The sequence below is a fragment of the Ovis aries genome, chromosome 5, assembly GCF_016772045.2.
Source record: "Ovis aries strain OAR_USU_Benz2616 breed Rambouillet chromosome 5, ARS-UI_Ramb_v3.0, whole genome shotgun sequence".
In the NCBI taxonomy this organism is placed as follows: domain Eukaryota; kingdom Metazoa; phylum Chordata; class Mammalia; order Artiodactyla; family Bovidae; genus Ovis; species Ovis aries.
The window spans coordinates 3,184,421-3,201,169 of NC_056058.1; the positions used below are offsets into that span (position 1 = coordinate 3,184,421).

At 46.7% G+C, this 16,749-nt stretch overlaps 1 protein-coding gene across 3 annotated transcripts in view; it reads right to left on the reverse strand.

The window, feature by feature from the left end:
• Window positions 1-2,680: 2,680 nt before the first annotated feature.
• The window catches only part of SNAP47 (synaptosome associated protein 47), a 69,051-nt gene continuing 54,982 nt past the window's right edge, over window positions 2,681-16,749 (reverse strand). For 2 of the 3 annotated variants that reach the window (XM_012177653.5, XM_004008398.6), the window contains one exon: window positions 2,681-4,260. In XM_012177653.5, coding sequence (XP_012033043.3) covers window positions 4,199-4,260 — 62 coding nt within the window. In that variant the 3' untranslated portion in view covers window positions 2,681-4,198. Of the gene's footprint in view, window positions 4,261-7,850; window positions 9,530-16,749 lie in introns of those variants that run through there. The other variant, XM_042249557.2, reaches the window with a different exon arrangement.

Here is a 16,749-nt window from a genome sequence, read left to right on the forward strand (position 1 = left end):
TTTGATGGGCTTTTTTTTTTTTTTTTTAAGAAAAACACTCTAAGTCTCCACATCAATTCAATTTAGCTATTCATGGGCGAGAAAGGGCCCAGAGAATTGTCCTCTAACAGTACAATGTCTTCTGTGCCACACACCTTCATGCTCAAGAGTATCTGTTGATGGATATGGAGAGGGTGAGGCCCACGGAGCTCAGGGCTTGTTCCTGGCAGGGGATCACCAGCAGAGTCCTGGCGCCTGCTTTCCAGAGGCCTGTTAGCAGCCGAGGTTTCTATGGCCCCGATGCCAGAGGAGTTACCTATTTTCAGGATGAGCAGAGGCTGGCTGGCTGCTGGAGACTAAGCTGGGGACCTTTGACCAGTGCCCACCTGTATTCAGAATAGCATCATGAGTGGCACAGATTTGTGTTCATGTCCGCTGCTCAGGGCTCTCCAGAGCTAGATGCAGAGATCGCAGGTCTGACGGCAGGAAGTCACCTGACCATTAGAGACATCGGGTTGATGCATGCACCCTCAGATGTCCTGACCCCGGGCCTGAGGTCAGTGTGTGCTGTGTGCGTGTATGTCTGTATTTTCTGAGTCCCAGGCATGAGCCCAGTGCGTGGCCATCGTGAGAACCACGTACTCTACCCCAGGGGACACACTCTTCCAGGGCTGCCCTCGAAGCTATGAGAAGCTATGGTATTTGGGTGAAGCCTGCCCACCTGCACTTGCCCATGCCCACATGTGCTAAATCGCTTCAGCGGCGTCCAACTCTATGCAACCCCATGGACTGTAACCTGCCAGGCTCCTCTGTCCATGGGATTCTCCAGGCAAGAATACTGGAGTGGGTTGCCATGCCCTCCTCCAGGGGATCTTCCCAACTAACAGATCCAACCCGTCTCTCCTAAGTCTCCTGCACAGGCAGGCAGGTTCTTTACCACTAGCGCTACCTGGGGAGCCCATGCCCAGGGCACAGGCTACCTTTCCTCAAGTGTTCCTCCAAGTTCCACAGGGATGTGATCCAGCTGCGGCTGCTTCTAGGCATGAACTCTCAGTAACTGTCCTTGCTGACACCCCTTCACATCTGCTGTTCTCCTTGACTTCCCTGGTATCATGCTCAAGAAAGGGCGGCATGGGGCTCAGACCCCATGGAATGGGCATGAGCTCTGAGCTCATCCATCACTTGATGCACAGGAAAGGTCAAGAGCAACTCTTCACACGCCTGCACTGGTATGAGAAACCTTGAGAGAACAGGCCCACTTCTCACTTTGGAGGTTAGTAAGTACAAACCAAGTAAGACAAACAGAGACTAGGAATACAATTTACCAAACTGAATAAAGAAAAGAACTGAAAGACCCTTATGACCATTACTTTCTAGAGATGCTACTTTCCATGTCTTTTTGGAATGGATCAGCTGTCACAAGGCTGGGCATCCCTAGGTGACCCAAAATCCATGCCCACTGGGAACCTCAGACCTAATGTGGAAATGGGATCTGTGTAGACATCATCAAGGTAAAAAGATCTCGAGGTGGGATGACCCTGGATTAGGATGGATCCTCATAACAGAAAGGACAGGGAGTTTTGAGACACAGAAATGTGGGGAGATGGCCACATGACAATGGAGGCAGAGACCTGGGTGATGTGGCCACAAGCCCAGGGATACCTGGAGGCACCGGTGACCTGAAGTGGCACAAACGATCCTCTCCTAGAGACACCAGAGGGTCGCAGACTGCCCACACCTCAGTGCTGAATTTGTGGCCTCCAAACGTGCATTCCTACTGCTGAAGCCTCCTGGCAGCCCCAAAACACACACTGCGAATAAATTCTTAAAACCACCCAGGACTCAGTGCACAAGGGGAGTGGCGCACCATGGCAGCACAGGGCTTGCAGGCGCCACCCCAGGAGGGCTGCAGCAGCGGCGCTTCACAGCAACACCCGCGCAAGGCCTAAGTGAGCTTCTCCAGGCCGGGCTCCTTGGGATGCCGTTTCAAAGCAGCCTGAACGTGGCTCGTTGTGCGAATGGGAGGACGTCACCCACTTCTCTCCTTTCCCCTCGTCTTCCCGTGAGGGGCTCTCCCAGGCACGCACTGTGCTGTGCTGTGCTCAGTCGCTCAGCCGCGTCTGACTCTGAGACCTCATGGGCTGCAGCCCGCCAGGCTCCTCTGTCCACGGGGAGTCTCCAGGCAAGAGTACTGGGGTGGGTTGCCATGCCCTCCTCCAGGGGATCCTCTCAATCCAGGGATTGAACCCAGGTCTCCCACATTGCAGGTGGATTCTCTACTGTCTGATCCACCAGGGAACACACTAAGGCACCCCAAACCAAGTGAAAAGGCATCAATGTATAGCTTCAAACAACATTCTAAAACTAACATTTCTGTCTCTGGATAGAAATGGGGCAGAAAAGCAAAAATTAACACTATTTAAAATAGGTGCAAAAATTAAATAAAATAAAATAGATGCAATTTCACCAGTCAGAATGGCTGCGATCCAAAAGTCTACAAACAATAAATGCTGGAGAGAGTGTGGAGAAGAGGGAGCCCTCTTACACTGTTGCTGGGAATGCAAACTAGTGCAGCCACTATGGAGAACAGTGTGGAGATTCCTTAAAAACTGGAAACAGAACTGCCGTATGACCCAGCAATCCCACTGCTGGGCATACACACTGAGGAAACCAGAATTGAAAGAGACACATGTACCCAATGTTCATCACAGCACTGTTTATAATATCCAAGGCATGGAAGCAACCTAGATGTCCATTGGCAGATGAATGGATAAGAAAGCTGTGGTGCAGATACACAATGGAGTATTACTCAGCCATTAATAAGAATATATTTGAATCAGTTCTAATGAGGTGGATGAAACTGGAGCCTATTATACAGAGTGAAGTAAGCCAGAAAGAAAAACACCAATACAGTATACTAACACATATATATGGAATTTAGAAAGATGTAACGATAAACCTGTAGGCGAGACAGCAAAAGAGTCACAGTTGTATAGAACAGCCTTCTGGACTCTGTGGGAGAGGGCGAGGGTGGGATGATTTGGGAGAATGGCACTGAAACATGTATAATATCATATAAGAAATGAATCGCCAGTCCAGGTTCAATGCAGGATACAGGATGCTCGGGGCTGGTGCACTGGGATAACCCAGAGGGATGGTATGGGGAGGCAGGTGGGAGGGGGGTTCAGGATGGGGAACACGTGCACACCCATGGCAGATTCATGTTGATAAATGACAATACTAATACAATATTGTAAAGTAATTAGCCTCCAGTTAAAATAAATATATATTAAAAAATAATAACAAATAAAAAAATAAAATAGGTGCAATTTGTACTGCTTTCCTGTTTGACTAGAAACTGAGCAGTAAAAGAATATTTCAGGCGTCTACAGGATGAGCTCCAGGTGTGCCAGGTGTACTCTTAGCTTTTGTTAGAACTTACAGTGCAACCAAAAAGAAACTGGCCTGTCCATCAGAGAAAAAGGGAACAACGTGACGGCAATGGGGTCTGCGCTGAGCAGGCCATGCAGGAGAGGCAGGCTCAGGACTGAATGTGATTCTGGAGAAGAGATTTTCCTGACAAAGGATATGCCTGCAGTGTTCAAACAGGCAGAGGGTTAGAAATAAGCAGTTTCTTTCACAGAGACATAAATCATCCTTTTTATGGTTATCAAGAATGGAGACAGGATGAAAATACAGCTAGTTGTGCACTGGAGACCCGGGACTGTGGCCAGGCAAAGTGGTCCCTGAGGCCTGGGTCCAGCTCACCCTCAGAATGAAGACGCTGTGCTGCCGTGGCCTCCCCGTAGGGCTCAGCCTGTGTCAAAGTGTGTGTGCTCCTGACTCCCCAGGCAGCCGGGGAGGGCCTTGCGGGTAGGCAGGTCACTGCATTTGTAGGCAGAACTCCTGTGCACTTTCAGGTCCCTACAAGGGAATCCCTTGGCGGCAGCTACGATTACCCCAATCCGCTTTCTTGGCAGCCCTTCATCCTGAGGCAGCTGTGCACCTCCCGGGACAGGCACTTGGAATGACTTCCCAGGGTCTTCATCTCAAAGGAAGCATGCAGGATCTGAGAACAATGCACTCAGAAGTGATTCTCATTAGAAGCAGTCATCCCTATGCTTTCCTATTCTTCTAAGTCAGTTTTTTCATTCGTCGGGTATGCTTGTCGATGGTTAAGGTTGTCCGGTCCACAGCTGCAGTGATGCCATCCAAGGCCTCATCCTGTCTCTCCAGCTCTGTCTCGGTGTCTAACGCAAGACCTTTGAGCTTCCTCAGGATCTGCAAGAGAAGCACAAATGATAGGAGGGGCTGCCTTTTCTCATGCTCTCAAAAACAGATAATATATCTTTCCATTATTTTCATAGTACTTCAGAAAATGTGTAGCTGATGGGGATAACCACACTCTGAGCACAGAGCCTCCAGCTCTGACCTGGCTGTGGGTCTTAGCGCTGCCGTTTTCTGGCACTGACCTTCAGCGAGGTAGGGCTGTCGGGAGATGATGCATCTGCTGTCTGGCCCTGCTCCAGGCCATAAACAAGGAGACTGACCACACAGCCCCAGGAGATACGTCCCTGAGGCACTGCTGCTTCTAACCCACGATTCTGACGCTGACCGCCTTGCTGAGAATGTTACCACATCCACATGGAACTCCTGCAACGGTAGTGGCACAGGGCAGGACCGGGAATCCCGAGGCCACAACTCAGGCCTGAGCTCCAGCTCTCACCTGATCACTGACTCATTCGCCTTTCCGCATCCAAGGGCCTAACTGCAGACTGAAGCTGGAAAACCGAAGTTTAAAAAGAAAGGCAAGCCCCTCTTTCGTCTGTATGTTTGATATATTTCACACACAAATGCAAAAGGCAGAACAGAACAGGAGAAATAGCCAGAGGTGATGAAGCAGGTACTCAACACAGCCCCATGGGCCTACTCCCAAGTGCTGGGAGACAGCCCTGTAGGTGCAGGCCCCGGAGCCCTCCAGGGAGGCAAAGGAGGCGCCAGTGAGCGCACACACGGAGGAGGACACGCAGAGACGCCAGGAGCGCGCAGTGACGCCACAGGGAAGGACGGCGTCCCACACCAAGGGAGTCGCCCAGGCTGGACGGCAGCTCCTTGCCCCATTTCCAGGACTCATGTCATACTTCACATAGTTTTATGAACTAGTTGAGAGCAACAACTCTATCTGAGAGTAGTTGCACTGTGAAATGTACTTTAATTATATACCTACTGAACCAGGGTTTAAAAATTAAATGTTTTGACAACAAAAAGAAATGATTTTGAGAGAAATCTTAATGACCAACTACTTGCAATAAATATCAATACTGTTCCTCTTTGAGAGAAAGGTTCAGGGAAGGAAGGAACTGCCCAATCTGAATTAAGACGAGCCCTTGGTGCCCGGTTTACTAACTCCCGATGGACCAGCCTGCCTATGGATCCATGCAAAGCCCTTTATCACAGGAGGGTGGGTCTGACGATGAGCAGCCCGGGTAAGCACCAGAGGAGGACCCCGAATGCAGTCCTACCGATCACATATCACACTCCAGACCCGAGAGCCACTACCCCCGCAGGTCCCACCCAGAGACACGGGCAGGAAAGCTCTGGGTTCCAGAGGCGGCCTGGCCTGGGAAAGGAGGCCTGGCCTGGGAAAGGAGGCCACACCTCAAGCAGAGTAAAGTGCACCCACGTGGTGTCTCAGAAGGCATAGTAGTACCTGTGAGGTCAAACGAATCAAAAAGGAATGCCTGAGCACCTGGCCCACCACCCACTGCCTGGGAGAACTCCTCCGTTTGATTAACAAGAAACAGAATAGGCAGGGAGATGGTCAGGAGGAGAATAAGATCAACTCCTTCCCTAAGAACGGTGGGGCTCAAATGAGATCACAAATGTGAACAAGCTGTGAAAACTATAAAGTGCTATGTAAGGTGCCGCCGCCAAGTCTTCGAACGCTCAGACTGAAGGAACCCAGCAAAACACCCCCGCTTTTTGGAGGGCGATGTGGAGATGAGGCCTGCTGAGGTCATCCGCAGTTATACGCAAGTCAGTGACAGAGGCAGGACTTACCCCATCTCTCTTCAAACAAAGCATCATCACAGGCATCTTCGTCATGAGAAAGAAGAATGAATCCTGATCCAAGTTAGCAGTCTGAGACACTGCCTTTCTGCGCCCTCTGGGAGCTGGTGGAAACTCCACGCGTTGAGTCACTTGAAAAGCTGGACAGGGCTCTGGAAAGTATCCTGTGGGGTCAGTCAGCTCTGGAGGGGACGGGCCGGATGACCTCATACAGGAGGTCTTTTCCATCCCTCATTTCTATGATCTCATGTGGCTGAGGCCCAGACAGCATAATAAAAAAGTCACCACTCACCACCGTGTCAGGCAGGTCCTTCCATGCTGTTCTCTCTGGTCAGCTGTTCCTCCCTTCTTACCTCCATTTCAGTGTGATAAAAAGGCCATTCTACCAGAAACTTGCACAAAAGGCCCCCTTTGTTAGACACCTGCGTCCCATCTGACACCTTTGAGGAAGTCTCTCTCCTACGTTGAGTGATTAGGCCACACAGACCCTGCGACTCTCTTTGCAACCTCTACATCCTTGTCAATCACATCAAAACGTGGTCAGGTCTATTTTCAACTGAACTGTTTTTCAGGACTACCAGGTTCTAAGCTGTAAACAAGCGCTGTCTGCACACGCACTGATGGCAGGAGCTGGGCTTTCGGCAAGGGAGCCACATGCTCCCTTCACTGCAGGTAGTCAACTGTTCTGTTCTGTTCTGATATTAACAGTGCACACAGAAAACCAGGAAACAGAACTCAGAAGAGATGATAAAAGTCCTCCAAAACCCCAATCCAAATTAGTGCCTGTTAGACAAGCACTGCGGATAATATTGCTTTCTCATCCCAACATCCAAACACTCTCAGAGGAAAGTAAAACTGGGGATTAGAGTGTGTGTATGTATATATATGCGTGTGAGCTCAGCTGGGTCTGACGCTTTGCAGTCCCTTGGACTGTAGCCTGCCAGGCTCCTCTGTCTATGGGATTTTTCAGGCAAGAACACTGGAGTAGGCAGCCACTCCTCCCCCAGGGGATCTCCCTGCCTGAGAGACTGAGCCAGCACTACAGGCAGATCCCTACTGCTGAGCCACTGGGGAAGCCGCATGGATATATGATCTATAGGCATGTGTGTGTGTATATATGGTTTTGTGTTCTCAGTTCTCATTCCCCCGTTATCTGAAATAAGAACAGAATTTAGGGGACCCCTGCCATGTGCCCTAACTATTCTCTGTTAATCCTCAATCTAACTCTATTTCACAGATGAAGCTGAGAAGGGTGGGTGACTTGCTTGAGTTCCTGGGGTCTAGCTCCTACTGCTGCTGCTAAGTCGCTTCAGTCGTGTCCGACCCTGTGCGACCCCCACAGACGGCAGCCCACCAGGCTCCCCCGTCCCTGGGATTCTCCAGGCAAGAACCCTGGAGTGGGCTGCCATTTCCTTCTCCAATGCATGAAAGTGAAAAGTGGAAGGGAAGTCGCTCAGTCGTGTCCGACTCTTAGTGACCCCATGGACTGCAGCCCACCAGGCTCCGCCGTCCATGGTATTTTCCAGGCAAGAGTGCTGGAGTGGGGTGCTGTGGCCCTTACAACCGCTGCATGGACAAGAGATGTCACGGCCATGACTCAGAAATCGCATCACTGAGACACTGAAAGAAACTGCGTGAGACCCTTAGAAAATGGCGACAGGGCTCTCGTCAGGGATAGGCGGGCAATTCACATATCTTAGCACCTGTGCCAGCTCTGAGAGCCCTGGGCGACTATGGAAAGATATCCAATTAGGGAGAGCCATCCTCGAAATTTCAAATTTTCTAATAAAAAGTAAACAGTATAATTACTAATATATTTTATTTAAACCAAATAACCCAAAACATTATCATTTAAACACGTGAGTGGGTGCTCAGTTGCGTCCAACTCTGCAATCCCAAGGACTGCGCAGCCAACCAGACTTTACTGTCCATGGAATCTTCATGGCAAGAATACTGGAGTGGATTACCATTTCCTTCTCCAGGGGAGCTTCCCAACCCACAGACTGAACCCGTGCCCTTGGTGTCTCCTGCAATCGGCAGGTGGAGTCTTTACCGCGAGCGCCACCTGAGAAGCCCCCCATTTAAACATGAAGTCAATAAACATTACTGAGAGGCTTTACATGCATTCTTCTTTTATGTGAAGCTCTCACAAGCTACTTGCGAGACCTTGGGCCCGCTGCTGTTCAAGGGCTCAGGACCCACGCGTGGCCAGTGGCTGCTGCAGGTGGCTCAGGCCCGTGTCGCCAGGCAACAGCACTCTCACCAATGTGACAGATGCTGTGTGTCCTACACTTCTACAGCCAGCTTCCTCTAGCGGATGAATCAACTGCCTTTTTTCCAAAATGAAACAGTGGCAAAAGCAAGAACACCTACACTCTTGATTCTCTGCTTAATAAACACAGTAGTAAAAGGCACATACAACTTATTTTGTGAACAGGAACAGCTGACATGCCTACAAAAGTTGAGCATTTTAACTGAGTATATGAGTCCAAATAAAGGCTGGTTCCTGTTGAGTTTCATTTGGAAAAAGCTTCACTGAGATGGTCTTAAAAATAGCACTCATTCTACGCAGCCTGTTGAGACCCTTGGTTGCTCTGCCAAAACTGCACTTGAAATTAATTAATACTGCAAAAACACAAGTGAGATCTTTAAAGCTACTAAGTCTGCAAAGAAAATTACTGAGTAAACCTTCAAACTACTAGTACCTCTGGAATATTGGTTCAGTGTCTTTTTCCTTTAAGAAAGGGATTGAAGTAATTAAATGGCATCGTGTGCATTCCATATAACATGGGATGGAAAGAATGGAGAATACGAAGTCTGGCCAAACCGTAAAACAGTTGTTACTTCTGTGGCCCAGGATGACAAGCTGTCTAGTCATCAATGCATGATGTTGCCAGCCTCTGGAATATCAACGGGGCTCTCAGACGAACCTTCACTGGGCTCTGACTCAAAGACTAGGGTCAAAATGGACTCTTCCCCAAGTCTCTGCTCCACTAATAAATAAACCCAGCAGCCAGCCATCATCCAGCTACATTTGTACCTACACAGAAATTATGTGATTAATAGTACAGTGAATTTTAGGGAGAACTTTGATAAATTCCCAAGAAATATATAGTGCACGTAAGTACAAGTTAAGACAAAATAACATGTATGCCAGTATCTCTGGGAGCAGCATCTTGAAAAAACACCATAGAAATGCTCAATGCTCTTCAGCTCAGGGGTCACAGGCGCTCAACAAAGCCAGAGCAGGAGGCTTGGTTCCCCACAGGCAGGATGCTGGCCTCACCCACGAGCCTCAGGAACCAGGAAGCCGGAGAGCCGCGATGACTCAGGCAGGAAGTGGGAGGCACCACATGGTCCCCAGGACAGAGCAGAAGTTTCTGTCTTCTCTGGAAGAGGAAGACCTGCTGCTCGGCCACATGCTACGGTGACCTCCATCTCTACAATGTCACAGACCTCAGAACGGCGGCACAGACACCATCTGGGTCAACAGAAGAGCAGATACAGAGATCCTTTAGCGTTCCAACCATTTTCACTTTGTTTATAAAAAAAGAAAATAAATTATGGAAAAATGGCTCACCCAGTAGAGGAGGCTCCCTTACCAAAACAGATGTATGCCTCACGCCAGCTCTCAAGGTGTGAAGGCCTGGGAATCAGAGGCCCTAAGCTCTGCTGTACGCAGGGCCTGGAACACTCAGGCTTGTGCTTTCACTGTGTCAGGACATGGCCTTAATGTTTCTACAAAGCTGTAATACGCTAGCTGTTGCCTCACTTATAGTCTGAAAAAAGAGAGTGCTTTGTTCTACCTCACAATAAAACTCCAGGATTTAGACTATTAGTATATTTAAGTCCCTAAAATGAGCAGGAGAAGGAAACGGCAACCCACTCCAGTATTCTTGCCTGAGAACCCATACACAGAGGAGCCTGGTGGCCTACAGTCCGTGGGGGTGAGGGGATGTCTCAACAAATAAGTCGGAAACGGCTTAGCGACTGAACAACAGAACAAAGTCAGTTTAATGTTAGCTAGACTGTCTGCCTTGATCTTGCTATTACACTGACCCACTGAAAGACTGCATTTTCTTGCAGTAAGAAACTAGCAACCATTTAAGAATAGAGCTGGGATAAATCAAGCTGTCTGCAGTTCTACCATTTGGGACTATTAACATGCTGTAGAGAAGTCAAAGAGGGAAAAATTGGCTCCCTCTCAACCAAAGCTCTGGAGGCGTATAGAATATTCTAGGCTACAATCGGTCACATTCAGCACTCACAAGCCACCCCTGTGCCCCACTCTGTCCTCTCTGTATTCCCTGAGGTCTTGAGGGCGACCTGTGATGCACAGGGGCAGGAAAGGGTTCTCTTTTAAGGAGCACCCCTCTTCACAACCCCCTCACAGCACAGAGAGTTGAGCAGAAACCTGCCTTATGCACCAGGGCAGTGTCTGTACAACAAGACTTTGAGAGCTGAGTCTTCAGGGATCTGTTAGCCCTCACTTGAAGTCTGCTGAATAGTGCGGTTATAGACACCCGCAATGGCCCACAGCAAAGATGGCCCCTTTAGCTCACGGCCTGGGCAAGGAAAGCACCTCCCACGACTATAGAGAAGTCCTGGGAACCAAGCTGCTATCAGACTGTAAACAGAGCTTCCCATGATGAGAACCATGTTTTTAAGAGAGGAATGGAATCCCTACCAAGTGAAATGCTCGATAAACTGAAGGAAATGCCTCAGTGGGGACTTCTCAGGATATGAAATAAAGAGAAAATGCATTAATTTGGAAGTTCTTCAGAGCTGACTGGGTCACAAACATTTGGGGCCCCACTGGTAAATTGTTTAGAACAGAATTCTGCTCCATATAGTACCAGCCTCACCTTCACTTCAAAGCAAACCTCAAGCAGGGGCCGTTTTGTAAACCGTGATAGCAGCACGTTTTCTGGGAAATGTGCAGCCTGCTGAAGGCCACACAGCTCACTTGCCACAGGCACTTACTGGCCATGAGAAGCTATGTTTCCAACAACTAGTCTCCAGCCCTGTGCTACAGATGGGATGGGCAGAGCACGCTGCCCAAGGCCGTGAAGCTTCCCCAATACTGTGTCCATGTAGTCATTCAATTTTACATTTAAATACTGCCTAAGACCAACTTTCCAGCCTGAACCAAAAACCACCTACTACTAGCTAACTATTTTTTAAAAGTTAAAAAAGATGCTGGCAATGGATGAGATATCCCAATAGAAAATCAATAAGGAAACAGAAGACTTGAACACCATCTGAACCCAACAGATGTACAAAGCATACTCCACTCGAATCAGTGGAACCCGCAGACTCCTCCAGGGCACACAGAACATCCTCCAGGACAGACCACATGGCAGGCCTCAAAATAAGCCTCAACTTAAGACCGAAGTAATAGAAAGTACCTTCACAGTGGAATGAAACTAGAAATCTGGAAAAATAAAAAAAAAAAACTCACAGATATGTAGAAATACAACACTCTTTAACAACCAATGGGTCAAACAGGGAAATTAGTAAACTCTCTAAGACAAATGAAAATAAAACCACAAAATACTAAAATAGTAGCAAACTGAACCCAAGTAGAATCTATCTCAGAATGCAGGGGTGGTTCAGACTTAGAATACAATATTGTAAAGTAATTAACCTCCAATTATAATAAATAAATTTATATTTAAAAGTAAATAAATAAATAAAATATATTTTTAAAAAAGAAAATCAATTCACGCAATATACCATATTGTTAAAACAAACAGAAAAAACATATATAATCAACTCAACTGATGCAGAAACAGCAAGGACAAAACCCAACATCCTTTCATGATAAAAACCTTAGAAAAGCAGGTGTAAGACCAGAAACTATGAAACTCCTAGAGGAGAACACAGGCAAACACTCTCCGACATGAATCACAGCAGGAGCCTCTATGACCCACCTCCCAGAATACTGGAAATAAAAGCAAAAATAAACAAATGGCACCTAATTAAAACTAAAAGCTTCTGCACAAGAAAGGAAACTATAAGCCAGGTGAAAAGAAGCCTTCGGAATGGGAGAAAATAATAGCAAATGAAGCAACTGACAAACAACTAATCTCAAAAATATACAAGCAACTCCTGCAGCTCAATTCCAGAAAAATAAACGACCCAATGAAAAAATGGGCCAAAGAGCTAAATAGACATTTCTCCAAAGAAGACATACGGATGGCTAACAAACACATGAAAAGATGCTCAACATCACTCATTATCAGAGAAATGCAAATCAAAACCACAATGAGCTACGATTTCACGCCAGTCAGAATGGCTGCGATCCAAAAGTCTACAAGCAATAAATGCTGGAGACAGTGTGGAGAAAAGGGAGCCCTCTTACACTGTTGCTGGGAATGCAAACTAGTACAGCCACTATAGAGAACACTGTGGAGATTCCTTAAAAAACTGGAACTAGAATTGCCTTATGACCCAGCAATCCCACTGCTGGGCATACACACTGAGGAAACCAGAATTGAAAGAGACATATGTACCCCAATGTTCATCACAGCACTGTTTATAATAGCCAGGACATGGAAGCAACCTAGATGTCCATCAGCAGATGAATGGATAAGAAAGCTGTGGTACATATACACAATGGAGTATTACTCAGCCATTAAAAAGTATACATCTGAATCAGCTCTAATGAGGTGGATGAAACTGGAGCCTATTATACAGAGTGAAGTAAGCCAGAAAGAAAAACACCAATACAGTATACTAATGCATATATATGGAATTTAGAAAGATGGTAACAATAACCCTGTATGCAAGACAGCAAAAGAGACACCGATGTATAGAACAGTCTTTTGGACTCTGTGGGAGAAGGAGAGGGTGGAATGATTTGGGAGAATGGCACTGAAACATGTATAATATCATATAAGGAACGAATCGCCAGTCTAGGTTCGATGCAGGGTGCAGGATGCTTGGGGCTGGTGCACTGGGATGACCCGGAGGGATGGTGTGTGGGGGCAGGGGTGGGAGGGGGTTCAGGATTGGGAACACATGTACACCCGTGGCAGATTCATGTTGATGTGTGGCAAAACCAATACAATATTGTAAAGTAAAAAAATAATAATAAATTTTTAAAAATAAATAAAAATAAAAACCTTAAAACACACACACACACAAAAGAAAAGTGGGACTAAAAGAGAACTTCCTTCTTTGATAAAAGAAACCCAACCTATCCTTCTGAAACTATTCCAAAAACTGCAGAGGAAGAAACTCTTCAAAAGGCAAAAAAAAAAAAAAAAAAGAAGGAAATACTTCCAAACTAATTCTTTGAGGCAGGTGGATTCTTTACCGCTAAGCCACTGAGGAAACCTCCTGCCCCGCCACCAACTGTTGGTGGGGATATAAACTGGTATAGCCATTATGGAGAACAGTTTGGAGGTTCCTTAAAACACTAAAAACAGAGATACTATATGATCCGGGAATCCCACTGCTGAGCACATGCCTGGAGAAGAATCAAAACTCTAAAAGATACAATTCTAAAATTGGTGGTTCCAGCTCTGTGAAAACTGCCATTGGTGATTTGACGAGGATGCACTGAACCTGCAGACTGCTTTGGAAAGCACAGTCACTTTGACAATATTGACCCCGCTAACCCAAGAACATGACCTTCTCTCTCCATCTGTTTGTGTGGCTTTGAGTTCTTTCAACAGGGCCTTACCGCTGTCTGCACACGGGTCTCCTGTCTCCTTAGGCGGCTTTATCGCTAGGTATTTCACTCTTTTTGTTGCAGTGGTGTTGCGGGGTTGTTTAATTTCTCTTTCTGATTTTTCACTGTTAGTATATAGGAGCACAAGGCATTTCTATGTGTTAATTTTATACCTTGTGATTTTACTAAATTCACTGATTAGCTCTAGTAATTTTCCGGTGGTATCTTTAGGGTTTTCTATGTGTAGTATGATGTCATCTGAAAACAGTAGAGTTTTACTTCTTCTTTTCCAATCTGGTTTCCTTTTATTTCTTTTTTTTCTTTGACTGCCATAGCCAGGCCTTCTAAAACCATGCTGAATAACAGCGGCAAGAGTGGACATCCATATGACCCAGCAATCCCACTACTGGGCATACACCCTGAGAAAACCGCAACTGACAAAGACACGTGAACCCCAGTGTTCATTCCAGCACTGTTTACAACAGCCAGGGCATGGAAGCGACCTAGACGCCCACTGGCAGATACGGACGTCGTGGTAACACACTGCCACATTTAAAACAGAGACCCGACAAGGGCCTTCCGTGCAGCACAGGGGACTCTGCACGTTGTGGTAACACACTGCCACGTTTAAAACAGAGATCCGACAAGGGCCTTCCGTGCAGCACAGGGGACTCTGCTCCACGCGACGCGGCAGCGGGGACACGAGGGGGGTCTGGGGGAGAATGGATGCACGCACATGTATGTCTGAGTCCCCGCCCTGTTCACCTGAGACTGTCCCAACACTGTTAACTGGCTATGCCCCGATACAAAATAAAGTTTTTTAAGTTGTACATATATGTAATAGAATATTACAGCTCGTTAATATTAATAATTAATATTAACTGATATTAGTGATAGAGTGATAATAGCTCACTGATATTACAGAACGGTAATACCTCGGCTATTAAAAGGAATGAATTTGAGTCAGCTGAATTGAAGTGGATGAACTTAGAGCCTGTTCTACAAAGTGAAGTAAGTCAGGAAAAGACAACTATTGGATATTAACACATGTATATGGAATCTAGGAAAATGGTACCGACGAGCCCATCTACAGGGCAGGAATAGATATGCAGACGACGAGAACGGATGTGTGCAGAGAGCAGGGGAAGGAGAGAGCCGGATGAATTGAGAGCAGCAGTGAATCTATACGTTGCCATGCGCAAAGCAGACTGCTAGTAGGGAGCTGCGGCACAGCACAAGGAACTCAGTCCAGTGTCCTGTGACTGCCTGGAAGGACGGGGGCTTGGGCAGGGCGGCAGAAGGGGGCTCAAGAGGAAGGGGACACATGTATGCTCATGCCTGATTCATGCGGGTGCACGGCACAAACCAATACAACCTTGCAAAGCCATAATCCTCCAGTTAAAAATAAAGAGACGGCACATGCACCCCAAAGTCCACTGCAGCACTGTTCACAACAGCCAGGACACAGAAGCAACCTAAATGTCCACCGGCAGGGAACTGAATAGAGAAGATGTGGAACACATATGTATATGCACGCACACACGCACGCACACACACACACACACACACACTGGAATATGACTCAGCCATTGAAAAGAATGAAAGAATGCCACCTGCAGCAGCATGAATGAACCTGGAGATTATTATACTAAGTAAAGTCAGACGAGGAAAGACAAATGTCTCTCTTTGACATTTCATATGATATTGTTCATACGTGGTGGTGGGTGTTCAGTCACTCAGTTGTGTCTGACTCTTTGCGACCCCACGGACTGCAGCATTCCAGGCTTCCCTGTCCTTTACCATCGCCTTAAGCTTGCTCAAACTCATGTCCATCGAGCCAGTGATGCCATCCAGCCATCTCATCCTCAGTCGTCCCCTTCTCTTCCTGCTCTCAATCTTTCCCAGCATCAGGGTTTCTCTAATGAGTCAGCTTTTTGCATCAGGTGGCCAAAGTATTGGAGTTTCAGCCTCAGCATCAGTCCTTCTAATGAATGTTTAGGACTGATTTCCTTTACAATTGACTAGCTTGATCTCCTTGCAGTCCAAGGGACTCTCAAGAGTCTTCCCCAACACCACAGTTTAAAAGCATCAATTCTTCAGCACTTAGCCTTCTTTATGGTCCAACTCTCATATTCATACATTACTGGAAAACCCACAGCTTTGACTATACAGACCTTTGTTGGCAAAATAATGCCTCTGCTTTTTAATATGCTGTCTAGGTGTGTCATAGCTTTTCTTCCAAGGAACAAGTGTCTTTTAATTTCATGGCTGCAGTCAGCATCTGCAGTGATTTTGAAGCCCAAGAAAATAAAGTCTGTCACTGTTTCCACTGTTTGCCATGATGTGACAGGACCAGATGCCATGATCTTCGTTTTCTGAATGTTGAGTTTTAGGCCAGCCTTTTCACTCCCTTCTTTCACCTTCATCAAGAGGTTCTTTAGTTCTTCTTTGCTTTCTGCCATAAGGGTGGTGTCATCTGCATATCTGAGGTTACTGATATTTCTCCTGGCAATCTTGATTCCAGACTGTGCTTTATCCAGCCTGGCAATTCTCATGACGCACTCTGCATAGACATTAAATAAGCAGGGTGACAATATACAGCCTTGACATATTCATTTCCCTGTTTTGAACCAGTCTGTTGTTCCATGTCCAGTTCCAACTGCTGCTTCTTGAACTGCATACAGGTTTTGCAGGAAAGGTGGTCTGGTGTTCCCATCTCTTTAAGAATTTTCCATGTGGAAAATTATATGTAGAACCCCCCTCAAAAAATGATACAAATGAACTTATAAACAAAATAGAAATAAGCACACAGACTTAGACAATGAACTTTTGGTTACCAGGGGAGAAGGGGGGAAGGGAGATACACTGGAAGTTTGGAACTGACATGTACGCACTACTATACTTAAAACTAGACGCTCAACAAGGACCTACTATACAGCACAGGGGACTCTGCTCAGTATTCTGCAACAATGTGAACAGGTAGTGAATTTGAAAAAGGACAGATACATGTATAACAATCACTT